Below are 13,609 nucleotides of genomic sequence, written 5' to 3' on the forward strand. Positions count from 1 at the left end.
TCATAGCAGTGTTATTCACAATAGTCAAGGTATGGAGACAACCTAAGTGTCCATCCACAGATGAAAGAATTAAAAAAAAATACACACCTTGGAATATTATTCAGCCTTAAAAAAGAAGGAAATCCTGTCATTTCCCAAAACACGGACAAACCTGGAGGATATTACTCTAAGTGAAATAAGCCAGACAGAAAAAGACAAATATCACATGGACTCTAAAAAAAAAAAAAAAAAAAGGAAAAGCTGAAATCATAGAAACTTAGAGTAGAAAACTGGTTGCCAGGGGCTGCAGGGTGAACAAAATAGAGAGGTTGGTAAAATGGTGCAAACTTTTTGGGAATTCCTGGTGGTCCAGGGGTTAAGATTCCATGATCTCACTGCTGAGGGCCCAGGTTCAATCCCTGGTCGGGGAACTAAAATCCCACAAGCTGTGCAGTGCAGCCAAAAAAAAAAAAAAAATGGTGCAAACTTTTAGTTTTAAGTTGAATAAGGTCTGGGGATCTAACGTGTAACATGGTGACTGTAGCTGATAACAGTGTAACGTATACTTGAAATTTGCTTAACAAGCAGAAATTAAATGTTTTCACCAAAAAAAAAAGAACAGATAAAGATAAATATGTGATGTGATGGATGTGTTAACTTGTTAACTGACTTGAAGAAGGAATTCTTTCACAATGTGTACATATATCAAACCATTACATTGTACACTTTAAATATCTTACTATTTTCTTTGTCAATTATCCCTCAATAAAGCTGGAGGGGAAAAAAGGGAGTGTAATAACACCAAACTTCTAAAACGGCGTTTACCAGACCAAATAGTGATTTCTGGTAGTGAAATAGTAGCCTATAAGTCTTGCATAGAGACTACGATAGAAAAGTTGAAGATTGGAAAGCTGACCCCTGTGCAATGAAGTCCATTCAGATCCAGAAGGAAAGGAAACACTCTAATTGGCCATCAGAGGTTGGACAAGACAAGCCATTACTGTCAAGCAAAGATGCAGAAGTGGTAGAGAAGAAGTAGATGTGGTAGATGAAGTAGATGAAGAAGTGGTAGAGAAAGTACATGTAAGATTAGCACTTAATGAGGAAAGAACGAGGATGGCAAAGCAAAGAATCAGTGGTGGAGGTTAGAAACGCCACCAGAACCGCGACCTTCAGTTATTTGGGCCAAGACAATAAATAAGACTACCAATCACAAGATGGCAGAAGTAGGGACACCTTAGCAGATTCAAGATTTTGGTTCAAAAATCATAAAATTGGGCTTCCCTGGTGGCGCAGTGGTTGAGAGTCCGCCTGCCTGTGCAGGGGACACGGGTTCGTGCCCCGGTCTGGGAAGATCCCACATGCCGCGGAGTGGCTGGGCCCGTGAGCCATGGCCACTGAGCCTGTGCGTCCGGAGCCTGTGCTCCACAGCGGGAGAGGCCACAACAGTGAGAGGCCCGCGTACAGCAAAAAAAAAAAAAAAAAAAAATCATCAAATCAACAGAAGCAGGCTTACATGACAGATGTTTTTCAAGAATGAAAATCCCAGGTAACTTCTGTTTCGATTCTTCACTCTGGGTTAAATACTCCATCTCTATCCCTACAGCTATAGGGTCATAGTTTTTTGAAAAAAATTTAACAGTGGCCTGAACCAACATGAAAAGGTAAAAATATACTAAATAGACTAGTTTAAGAAGTCAGAATTTTACATGATGAAGTTTACTAAGATTTTAACCACATGTTAAGATTTTTTTAAAAATTGTATTATTTAGTGTTAACCTTAATCTATGTGAAAAATAAAGTTAAATGATAGCTGAGTCATCTGGGGATACCTCTACGTCAGACCCTGCACTAAGAATATAAATCTGAAGAGGGAGATATTATTATCCCTCTCCCACAGAGAAAACTGAGACGTACGGGATGCAGGTAATTTGCTCAAGATCATATAACTGAGATCAAAATCCAGGTGTGCTTTACTCCAAAGCGATAGTTACTATATTATCCTAAGGAAGGCTGTCCTTAACTTAAACGGCTGGTTGAAATCCCATAGAATCAGAGGGACAGATGTGGAGAAAAAGGGTCAAGGGATTAAAGTAAGTACACCTCTGGGCACTGTTGTATCTCTCTTATTTTTGAATGCACAGAGCCCCAGAACAAGTCACAATTAGGAGGCTAACCTGGGAAGTTCTGAGCATGTTCTCATTTCTTTGTTATCTTCAAGTCAAGTCATGATGGATATTCTAGTCTTTTTTTTTTTTTTTTTTTTTTTTTGCAGTACTTGGGCCTCTCACTATTGTGGCCCCTCCTGCTGTGGAGCACAGGCTCCGGACGCGCAGGCTCAGCAGCCATGGGTCACGGGCCCAGCCGCTCTGCGGCACGTGGGATCCTCCCGGACCAGGGCACGAACCCGTGTCCCCTGCACCGGCAGGCGGACTCTCAACCACTGTCCCACCAGGGAAGCCCTGGATATTCTAGTCTTGCTTCTGTTGTGCTTCAGGGAAGCCAGAGAAGAGGAAGCACTCCTCCCTGAGGAAGGGATGGAGAGATGGGACAACTGATGGGAGACCCCACAAGAAAGTCTGGCTCAGCACGAAGTCAGGACTGCATCATCCGTCTGCCTCTCTCCATCTGGAGACTCTTCATCCAGGACTAAGCTTAGAAATGCCAGGTTTCACATTGTTTTTAAAAAAGCATCACTACTTATTCATTGCTAATGAATGAATTTTATGATTAATTCCTCACATATGGTACTAATTATACTAGTGCTATCATTTATTATCTCTCCTAAAGGAGAAGGATAACTGAGGTGTTCCTGTATTAAAACCAAAGTCAAGTGAACATGAAAACCACATGAAATGAATACCATGAGGATAAACAATAAAAGCACCTTTTTAAGTCACAACTGAAGATGATTCCATGTAGTAGTCAAAAAAAGAAACATTTAAGGAAGCAATTCTAAACAAAAAATCGAAACCAAAGAAATTTCTCACACCTATTTACAGAGAAGCAAAGTGGAAAAAAGAAAGGGGAAGCCCTGTGGTACCGACCTGTCTGGTGCGGAGAGCTTCCTGCAGGGCCCCGTCCAGCTCGGAGAGCTCAGCTAGCGTGTGCTGTAGGTCGGCAGAGATCAGCTCCTTGGCCCTCGTGAATTTCTCCTTCTCCTTGTTACTCAGCGCATTCATTATCCTCAGGCTGGACTGCACCTCCTCCTGATGGATTTGGACCTTTCTGATCTCCTCCTGGACGTCCCGCAGGTTCAGGTCCAGGCACAGTGGCCCCCTCAGCGCTGTCTCCACGCTCCGCAGCCAGTCCAGGGAGCGGCTCAGCTCCGTCTGGAAGTCTCTGCTCTGCACCATGCGGCTCTCACACTCCGTCACCGTCACGCCAATGGCGGAAGTCAGCAGTTTTAACTCCTCTTGCCAGGCTTGGATCTGATGCTTGGCTTTCTCGTAAGCTGAGGGATCAAGATGCGGAACAAGATCTTCGAGATGCACAGTCACTCGTTTTAGAAGAATTCCTGAATCCTGGAGGCTTCCCGCCAGGGAGTGATACACTTTGAGCTTCTCCTCTGCAGGAAGCGTCTCCTCGTTCACCTTGGCCTGCTCTGTTCTCACAACCTCTAGTTGTTTGTCTAGCTGGTGGCTCATCTTTTCATGCTCTTGATAAGCACTGGTGGTGTCTTCTAATAAGCTCACCCTTTGTTCTGTCTGTCGCTTCAGCCTGTGGTACAGGGTGACGAGATGCAGCATCCGGTCTGGTTGCCATGGCTGCCCTGTGCTGCGAAAACTTTCTTTCTTCTGGTTCAGTTCATCCACTGCTTCTGCAAGGGCTGCCACCTCTCCCGCAAGAGCTCGACAACCATCCTGAAGACACAGAGCCTCTTCAACACTCAGGTCGCTGGGGACTTGGCTCACCTTGGAGAACTGGTCTTCGAGATCACACAGAGACTGGGTTGTCAACTCGATCAAGGAATCATATTCTTTCCGAGCCAGAATTGCTTCCTGGACTTTATAGAATTTGTCTTTAGCCAAGTCGACAATTACATTGAACTGCAGGGGCAGTGCATTTAGCTTTTCGTTGAGGTAGGAATGATCGACTTCATTCAGCGTCGGCAGTATGGCCTGTCCAGTTCTCTGCAGCGTAAGTAGGAGATTTTCATATTCTGGAGATTGTTCAAGAATGTGTTGGTATTTGGCCAGTTGTGTATGCAGCTCAGCACTCTCATTCATTAGGTTGATTTCGGGAAAGGTAACAATATCTGCTTGTTTTAGCCAGTGACAAGCTTTATCAAAATCTTCCTTAAAATGCTTCCTAGAAACCAAATTTTTCTCTAGTTCTTGTAGTCGATGGCTGCACTTTTGTAAAACGGTGTCATAGACGCTCTGCAATTCCTGAAGCTTCCCCAGCACCTCGCTCTTTTCCTGCTCTGTGACTCCTTTCATTAATTCGCGGCCCTGGGCCCAAAGCCCAGTGACTTCATTTTGGTAAGTCTTGAGGCTGGCTTGTGCGCTCTTACATGTCTTCACTTGTTTGCTCACGTCATCCGGTAACAGGCAGATATGTTCACGGAACATTATCTTGCGCTCATGTTGCTGAATTTGGCTGGTCGCCTGGAACACCGCCATGAGAAACTGGGTTTTCTCGGACAAAGCCTTGTTTAAGTACTTTCGTCTCTGGCCCACTAAGTCGCTGAGACTGTTCACATGCCTTTGGGCATCAGAGAGTACCTTCTGGATTATCTGCCTCTCATTGAGGCCAAGATCAGCCATCACCCTATCAGCATCCTTCGTGAGTGATTTCAGGAGCATCTGTTTGGCCTCCAGTTCGCTGCAAATGGCAAGGTGATCCATGAGAAGGTTCTGAGCCATGTCAGGCGGGGGGCTCTGCTTAAGAGCCTCAGCAATGTTGGGTCGTTGCTCTTCCGCCCAGTCCATCAGCTCCTGAAATCTGGACCGGACCACACTTAACTCCTCCAGGTTGGTGACAGACACTTGGATTTTCCTTTCAACAAGGTCCTCAAGCTGAAACCAGCGTTGTTCAAGGTGACTCGTCTGTTCTTTGACTAATTCTTTGTCATCCACGTTCAGATGGTCTATCAAATTCTGCTTTTTCTCTTTCAGATCGTCAATAGCCTGCTTTCTCTCCTGCAATGCCAGTGCCAACTTCTTCAAAGCTTCTAGGTGGATGGCTGTACTCTCTGCGTCAGATCTATATGTATATATTAAAAGACATAAAATCAAGTTAACTTTAGTTAATACCTGTGATTGTTCACATCATGTTAAAGTGCATATCACCATCTTCTTTCTTAGCTTAGAGTGGTTCAAGTCATGGCTTATCGACAGAGATGCTACAATTATTACGGAACGGAGACCCATATATTTCCATAGCGGAAGTTGAACCAAGATAGTTTGCCCAGATAACTTCTTCTAGCTAAGGCTGCCCTCCCATCACATCTGAGGTGTACTTTTTAGCTTCTTCCTCTGACTCTCAGCAACTGACGAGGATCTGCATATTAACAAGTTCCCCTGATGATCTGCGGAAACACTAAATATTGAGAAACACTGATCTACTGCATTCTTGAAAGGCACGTGGAGAAATTAAGTGATCTGTGATTTACGTGCTTTACTGTGAGAGGAAGCTCCCGTAGACAATCCAGTGCTAGACGGTCTACCATGTGTAAGAAACAACCAACGGCTCTAACAGCTGCTCATGCGTGGAACTTAGGTATTTTCTGTTTATCATTAGAAACCTTTAGAAATAACTGTGAAATGCAAAGGATTCTCATCCCTTTGACTACAAAACACATATGAGAAAAGTCCATCTTAGAGTCTTTTTCACTTACAAAACGATTAGTTCTCAAGTATGAGGAAGAGTGTTGGGAGGCCATACGATGAGTTCTGTTCGGGACATATTAGATCTGAGGCGATTGTGGGTTAACCAGACGGAGGTGCCTATTGTCCGTCTGAAATATGGGTTTTTGCTGATATTGGATTTACCCCAAAGATTAGTAAAATGCTGAGCGTCAAGAAAAAGTAAACAAATCAGAAAGCAGTGTACCTCCTCCAAAACAGAAACACCCCAAAACCAAAAACCCTACGATTTAATGAGTTAACTACAGCTAGAATAATGTTTTCAGTTTTAATTGCTACAAATTGATAAATCTGGGCAGAAGAAGTACAGGTTTTAATAATTATAGTGATCAGAGCATAGAAGGATTTCCATATGATGACTCAATGTATGTGGGAGAGAGGGAATCCTTTTCAAAGAAAAAGTTAAGAGGGGTTCAATTGCTATAAAATCAAATAAGACACTCATTAATTGAATTTAGATTGCTCACTAAGTTCTAGAATACCACAAGTACAAGACAAAACTAGACTGAATTACATAGAATGTGTTACTTTACAGAATTGACAAGAAACCCATGGAACTATAGATTCAAGAAGGATTCACGTCCTGAAATCATAGATGATAGTCCCATAACTGGTAATTAAAACTAAGAATATTTTTGGGATATTCTTTGAACTCACAGTGTAACAGCTTTGAAATATTCCTTGAGGTCGCAGGTAGAAATGGTGCCATTTTCAAATATTTTCCTCTTACTCACCTGCTTCAGTTAATATTGAGCAAGGAAAATCGTGATTATGGATACAGATGACACCAGATTCTTCATAATGTTTTATCAATATTTATAATGATAGAAAATGTTTAAAATGTAAGAAAGACATTTTTGATTTTTATAGAAATTAAGAAATTTCTGGCTTAGCATTTTGGTGACCCACTGGAGAATTGCTGTTACCTGGCTAAGTTATCCCATTCTGTAGTAAATTTTTCTAAGAACACTTCGACGACATTCATACAGTTGTGGTAATCTTGCGTTCTCTGGAAATCCTCTTCCCTTTGCAAGCACAGATTGTTGGACTGAAGGCACAGATCCAGCCACTGGTCGTTTAAGTGACTTATTTCCTTGTGTTCAGGAGACTCCTGCTTCTTGGTTAACTCATCCACCTTCTCTGTAATAGTGGTCACTGATGACTGTTTGCACTGTAGTTTCTTAACAAAATCCTAAAGGATAACAACAATAAAATAATGTTGAATAACCACCCCCCCAAATAAATACAGATTGAGACATAGATACAATACCTCTGAATACTTTTGTAATTGAAGAATGTATAGTGAGGGACAAAGAGAAAATCTAAAATCATCATACTTCCTTATGAACAAATTTCCAAGTGTTTAAGAATCAGAGGGTACTGTGGTATTTTCTTGTGTTACTTTGAAAAGTATAAGGAAAAACTGATAAATGTGAAACAGTATTATAGCCACTAAGGAAAAAAGCTAATATTTTATCTTAAAGTGCATCCTTAGTTTTCTAAAAATTTTTAAAGTTCATGCTTTTGAGAATAAAATCTAATTTATATTCTTTCCATTCTTCTTTCTGCATATTCAAACAATATCCCAGTAGAAAATAAAAATGGCTGATTGTCACAGAGAAAAAATAAATGTTAAGCTTTGTTAAAAATCTGGTACAGGGCTTCCCTGGTGGTGCAGTGGTTAAGAATACGCCTGCCAATGCAGGGGACACGGGTCCGAGCCCTGGTCGGGGAAGACCCCACATGCTGCGGAGCAACTAAGCCCGTGCGCCACAACTACTTGAGCCTGCGCTCTAGAGCCCGTGAGCCACAACTACTGGGCCCGCGTGCCACAACTACTGAAGCCCACGCGCCTAAAGCCCGTGCTCTGCAACAAGAGAAGCCACCGCAGTGAGAAGCCCGTGCACCGCAACGAAGAGTAGCCCCCGGGTGCCGCAACTAGAGAAAGCCCACGCGCAGCAATAAAAACCCAATGCAGCCAAAAATAAAATTAATTAATTAAAAAAAAAGAATTCTTTAAAAAAAAAAAATCTGGTACAACTTCCAATCAAGTTAATATACTTATAATAATTTTCTATTATACTTTAAATTATATAAATATTTTATTACATTTTAAATCAGTTGTATGTTAATATGTTTTATATATTAAATATATATTTAATAAATTGATGAATCCTACAGCTTTAGCAATATTGTGATGAAAAGCTAATGAATAATAAGGCTTCATGTTTGTTTAATGGCAGAGTCTTCTGGTTCTGCTAGCTAACCCACAGTTCTTTATTCAGAAATAAGCTACAGAGTGAATGTCCTTCAATGCAAGTGGCCGACTGGAGCTCCAAGAAAATATCTGAATGTTCACTTTCTGAGGTATATTTTTCTGGCACCAAATGGAAGTTGTTCTATCTCATTCCTTAAATAACTATGTGTAAGGATTGATTGACACACACCCGTCCTGGTCTCCTCTAGCTCCCCTGGAGGCACGTTAATTCCTACCTTTACTTGAGACACCATGTTCTGTGCAATATTTAGCTCCAGTTCTGAGTGCCTCCTCTTCATATTCTGCAGCTGCTGACTGGCATCCTGGAGGTAAATCCAAAGCTCAGCCTTCATGTGCTTGATCTCTTCCCAGCCCTGAGTTAAGTTCTGTGCCTGGGCAAGCCTTTGTTCAATCTGGAGGAAACACAGAGGCAAAAGTGAGCAGCAATGGACAGAATCATTTATGTTCAGTGAATCAGCCTGTCCATGTACACAGGCCAACACACGTATGCGCGCGCGCGCGCGCGCGCGCGCGCACACACACACACACACACACACACACACGAGTGATAAATCCAAAAAGAATTATTTGCTTCAAGAAAAACAGATTTTATATTCAGGTTTTCTAAAGACTTCAAATGTCTAAGACTTATGCCATGTGATTTCAATCAATACTGTGAAGGTCTAGAAGTTTTAACAATTTATTAGGTCAGAAGCTGCCCTAATGGTTTCACATTGGGCATTTCAGTGGATACATCTGTTTGACTGAGTCATCAATTTGGTCTTGGGGTTAACTAGAAAAGACTTATATTGTTCTCTAGTGCATAGTTGCTGATACTTCTTATAGAACACTGAGTTATTAACATTTTGGATATATGTTTAGATCTGCTTCACTGGTCTTTGAAGTCATATAACTTATTTCAATAAATCATTTCTGTAAAAAAAAATATAGGAGCTATATCATCTTTCTTAAGGATTTAAATACAGACTTGCTTTGGTAATGTAATAAAACATAAAAGTAAAAATACATGTTAGTTTAATTATTTTAATATCCATAATATAATTATTTAATTATCTTAATTTCTTCATTATTTGTTCCTTTAGATCATTTTACTATTCTGGAATATTTAATCAGTTAAATAACAAAACCAAGTCTTTTTTTTTTTTAATCCAAACACGTTGTGTTCCAGAGTGTAAGGCAGCAGCAGCAAACACACAGCCTCTGTGGCGCCATCTGTCTGCTGCAGGCAGGTACTGCTAACTCATCACAACACTGTCCAAAGGGCCCAGATACAGTTTCAGAATTCTTCTCAACACCACACCCAGCCACTGACAATGAATTAGAAGGGTCATGACAGATGTTTGCCATCCTAATAGGAAGGGTCAGGAGGCCCTTTCACACTAAATATGACCGAAAGAAAACAATGGAAAAGGAGAAAAGAAAAAAATGAGTGAAAAAATAGGAAAAGAGAATGGTAATTGAGGAGAAAAGAGAAGAGGAAAGAGGTGCGAATGTTTAGCAGTTCAATGGGACTAAATATTTCACTTCCAATTCAGTGGCATCAGTATTAGCGTGTGCCTACTTTTCTATGACTTAGTTGAAATTCAATACATATTTATTATAATGCTTGTAGGAGCATTATAGCAAGAATACTCCAAGGAGAAAAATTTTTTCACATCTAACATTCAAGCAAGAGAATATAGTCAGATATATCCAATGTCATTTTTTAACTTTTACCATTTGTTCTGTTTGTTGAATGTCTTTTGCTGTGGTTTTCACTGAAGAGTTTGACAAGTCACACATGGTACAAAGGAGATCTAAGTAGGTCCTTGCCTGTTCCTGCAAAGCTCTGAAGTGTTTGACCTGAAAAAAACAAAACAAGAAAAAAAAAACTTGTCAGAGTGAAAGAGACATGCTATATTTAGATAGCAAATATTTGTACCATTTGTGGTATTTTGTTGACATTTCAAAAATAACCTTGCTATGCTCAGTATTTTCACCATTGTTGTAAATGACATATATTAGTTACTCAAAAGAAAGCGTTCCAAACACACTGGCAGGGAGCCATTGGTCCACCAGCTGTTTCTTACTCTAATTAGCCTGTATGGTCTGGGAAAGGGGAACAACCAAGAAACTTCCACAGTTTTTCCAGATTCTCTGTTCACATTCTAGCTTGTTTTCTTCTCTTTTCTTTTTTTTAAAAATATTTATTTATTTATTTTTGGCTGCATCGGGTCTTCTTTGCGGCATGCGGGATCTTTTATTGCGGTGCACGGGCTTCTCTCTAGCTGTGGTGTACAGGCTCAGCAGTTGTGGCACACGGGTTCCAGAGAGCGTGGGCTTCTGTAGTTGTAGCGTGCGGGCTCCAGAGCCTGTAGTTGAAGCACACAGGCTCTCTAGTTGTGGCGCATGGGCTTAGTTGCCGTGCGGCATGTGGAATCCTAGTTCCCCAACAGGGACGGAACTGGCAGCCCCAGTTGTCAGGCTACTGCAGGAGTTACATGAGAAGTGATGATGGCCTGATGGAGGGCGATGGGTGGTAGAGGTGGTGAGAAGTGGCTTTCGCTTACTACATCTTTGTGATTAATTGGGAAAGAGGTATTGACTGCAAGTTGTATGGGATAAAGTTGATCTACAGAAACAGCAGGTGATCTTCCAAAATCATAGCGAATAATGGAGCCTAACTTTTTGACTCATCTCAGTATATTTCCTCTAAGCTGTGTGGGTTGCCTAGATACATCATTCTCACATAAATGTAACAAATACAGATCAATTTCCCATTAAGTAGAAAGTAGCACCTAAACTTTTATCCATTGCACAGACTGACTGGTGTTTCACTTCCAATTAGTATCATTAGCCATTAACCAAAACCATCCCATCAGGTACCCATGGCTCAGAGAAAGTTATCTGTCCCAAACAGCCTTTGGAAATGAGCAGAGAATGAGATATCTGAATTTTTATTTTATAAAGATATTTACTTTAAAAAAATAATGATTTATTTTAAAATGTATACAGTTGTCCTGATTCCAAAAGCATTGGGAGCAGCTTGTTGACTGTCAATGACAAAACAGTTATGAAAGATTTTTGCTAAAAATCAATTTCAAGGGCAAATCTGATAGTACTTTTTCTCATTCCCCCAAATTCACATCATGCCTTATGAAAACAAATGACATTCTTAATGGAATCAAATCAGTCTGTCATTAGCTAATGGTAGTGAGGTCCATATTATCATTACATATGTATTGAGCATTTACCAGGTGGGAGGGATACACGACGCACCCTGGGACCCTGACCAAATTCAACGGCAGCCCATCAAAGCCTGCCCAGAGTCTGACACCCTGTCAGTAGTGGAATTCTCCAGTGACACATCCAAGCGAACTAATGCCCCAGGACCTGCTCGACTTTACATGAAAGCAGTACTTGCCAAAGGAAAGACTGATCAAAACAAAGCAAAACAAAAAGAAACAACAAAAAACCTCTTCTCCTTCAGAACAACTGAGGTCCAGGTGTTTCCAATACCTCTAATTCCCTTCTCTGTTGCTTCCAAAGGGGGGCAGCCCATTCTGAGAAGCAGTGTGGAAGGGGCAGAAAGTAAAACAATGAACCATACAGTCACTGAATCTGGGCCCCAAGAAGGATCAGCATCCTCCTGCAACCACAGCTAATGCGGCTGCTGTAGGAAATTTCCTGTTCTAGCGAAAGGTCATTGGGATTAATGTTATTCTCCCCCCTCGCTTTTACTTCTTTTTTGGGGGAACAAAAGAGAAGAATCAAGCTTTGGTCTGCATTGTTCTGAATAAAGTACATTCGAAACAAACAGCCACAAGACAATGAATGACCCAAGAAAGCTCACAGTCTAATGAAAAAGCAGAATACAGACAATCTTTATTTCATTTCTTGATTCAAGGAGAGCCATGTTTGATTTGTCCATATTCTATTTTTTTTTTTTTTTTTTTTTTTTTTTGTGGTACGCAGGCCTCTCACTGTTGTGGCCTCTCCTGTTGCGGAGCACAGGCTCCGGACGCACAGGCTCAGCGGCCATGGCTCACGGGCCCAGCCTCTGCGCGGCATGTGGGATCTTCCCAGACCGGGGCACGACCCAGTGTCCCCTGCATTGGCAGGTGGACTCTCAACCACTGCGCCCCCAGGGAAGCCCCATATTCTATTTTTTATAAGGTGTAATACATGCACTTCTGTGAGCCATTTCATGACTTAAATAATGTAAATCATTTAAGCCAGAAAGTATACTTTGGGGGACATATTAATTGCACATATTCTCCAAGCGGACTAAATGAACAAACATTATTTTAATACCAATTTGAGGTAAAAAAATTGAATTTTTACATTACTTCCTATCTGGCAGCAACCTTTACAACTAAATTCCTTTAAAATATATTCTTTGCACTACATAGAAAAATTGCTTAGTACAAAAAATCTAGAAACATCCCTCAAATACTCTGATGAAGTATCAGCAGCAACATTTTAAGCATGTAGATGTCAAATTAATAGACCATAGGTTCCTTTCACATGATAACAATAATTCATTCAGCATTCACTCAATAATTATTTAATAAGCACCTCGTTTTGTGCCAAAAAATTCAGGAGAGGCTAATTTTGCTTTTCTGTTTACAAATCACGTACACTGCGGTACACCATTTGAATTTCTTCATAACTTTCAGAAGGAAGCATACTTATAATCACTTTACCTAATAGAACACTGAGGCTCAGAGAAATTCGGTGATTTACCCATGGTCACCCTGTTGAGCAGGTACTGGAATCGATCTTCTGGCTACAGTGCCCATGCCCTATTTATTCTACCAGATTGACCTCAGTTGTGCGTCCGTCTTCCTGGTTAGAATGTGGACTTAACTGGAATCAAGCTCAGACCTTATTTATACTTTTGTATCTCCAGCAACCAGCACAATGTGGCACATAATAGGTACTTAACATGTTTTCATCAAATCAGTGAATCACAGTGTAACATAAACTTGCAGGAATCACAATCTACCTGCTTAACGGCTTCTGCTCTGCTGAGAGGGGGATGTGCGCTTGGCTTTAAATCGGGCTGGACTGCAGAAAGCCAGGCCTGGCACTGCTGCAGGGTGTCTTGTCGACTAACGTGCTTCTGAAGTTCATGTTCCAGACTCTGGTACACCTGAGACAGAACAATCATGCTGCGGTCGTGAGAGCTGTTTTATATCTCTAAAAAGATCACTGCAAGCAAATGAAACAAGTCCACTTTCAATGGATCCCTCTCCCCACCATGCTCCCCAAAACTAGATACATATCTACGGAGTCTGCGTATGTTCCAAAATGTTGCAAAGCACATGGGCTATGCCCCAGTTTATAACTTCTCAACCCACACATTACAACATAATATCCTGATCATGGAAAGACAAGGGGGGCAGGGTGAATGTAACGCTAGAAATGTGTTAGAATACATAAAATCTTTGGAGGAAATTGGTGAAACATAAATCAAAAGTTTTTGCAGCTTTCCCCCATG

The 13,609-nt window shown here is 41.1% G+C and overlaps 1 protein-coding gene across 16 annotated transcripts in view; it reads right to left on the minus strand.

Annotated features, from left to right (window-relative positions):
• The window catches only part of SYNE1 (spectrin repeat containing nuclear envelope protein 1), a 465,530-nt gene that overhangs the window by 194,309 nt on the left and 257,612 nt on the right, over positions 1-13,609 (minus strand). For all 16 annotated transcript variants that reach the window (XM_079939340.1, XM_079939347.1, XM_079939346.1 and 13 more), the window contains 5 exons: positions 13,115-13,261; positions 9,844-9,969; positions 8,343-8,519; positions 6,776-7,041; positions 3,027-5,187 (listed from right to left, as the gene is read on the minus strand). In XM_079939340.1, coding sequence (XP_079795466.1) covers positions 3,027-5,187; positions 6,776-7,041; positions 8,343-8,519; positions 9,844-9,969; positions 13,115-13,261 — 2,877 coding nt within the window. The remainder of the gene's footprint in view (positions 1-3,026; positions 5,188-6,775; positions 7,042-8,342; positions 8,520-9,843; positions 9,970-13,114; positions 13,262-13,609) is intronic.

The sequence above is a fragment of the Stenella coeruleoalba genome, assembly GCF_951394435.1.
Source record: "Stenella coeruleoalba genome assembly, chromosome: 12".
NCBI lineage: Eukaryota > Metazoa > Chordata > Mammalia > Artiodactyla > Delphinidae > Stenella > Stenella coeruleoalba.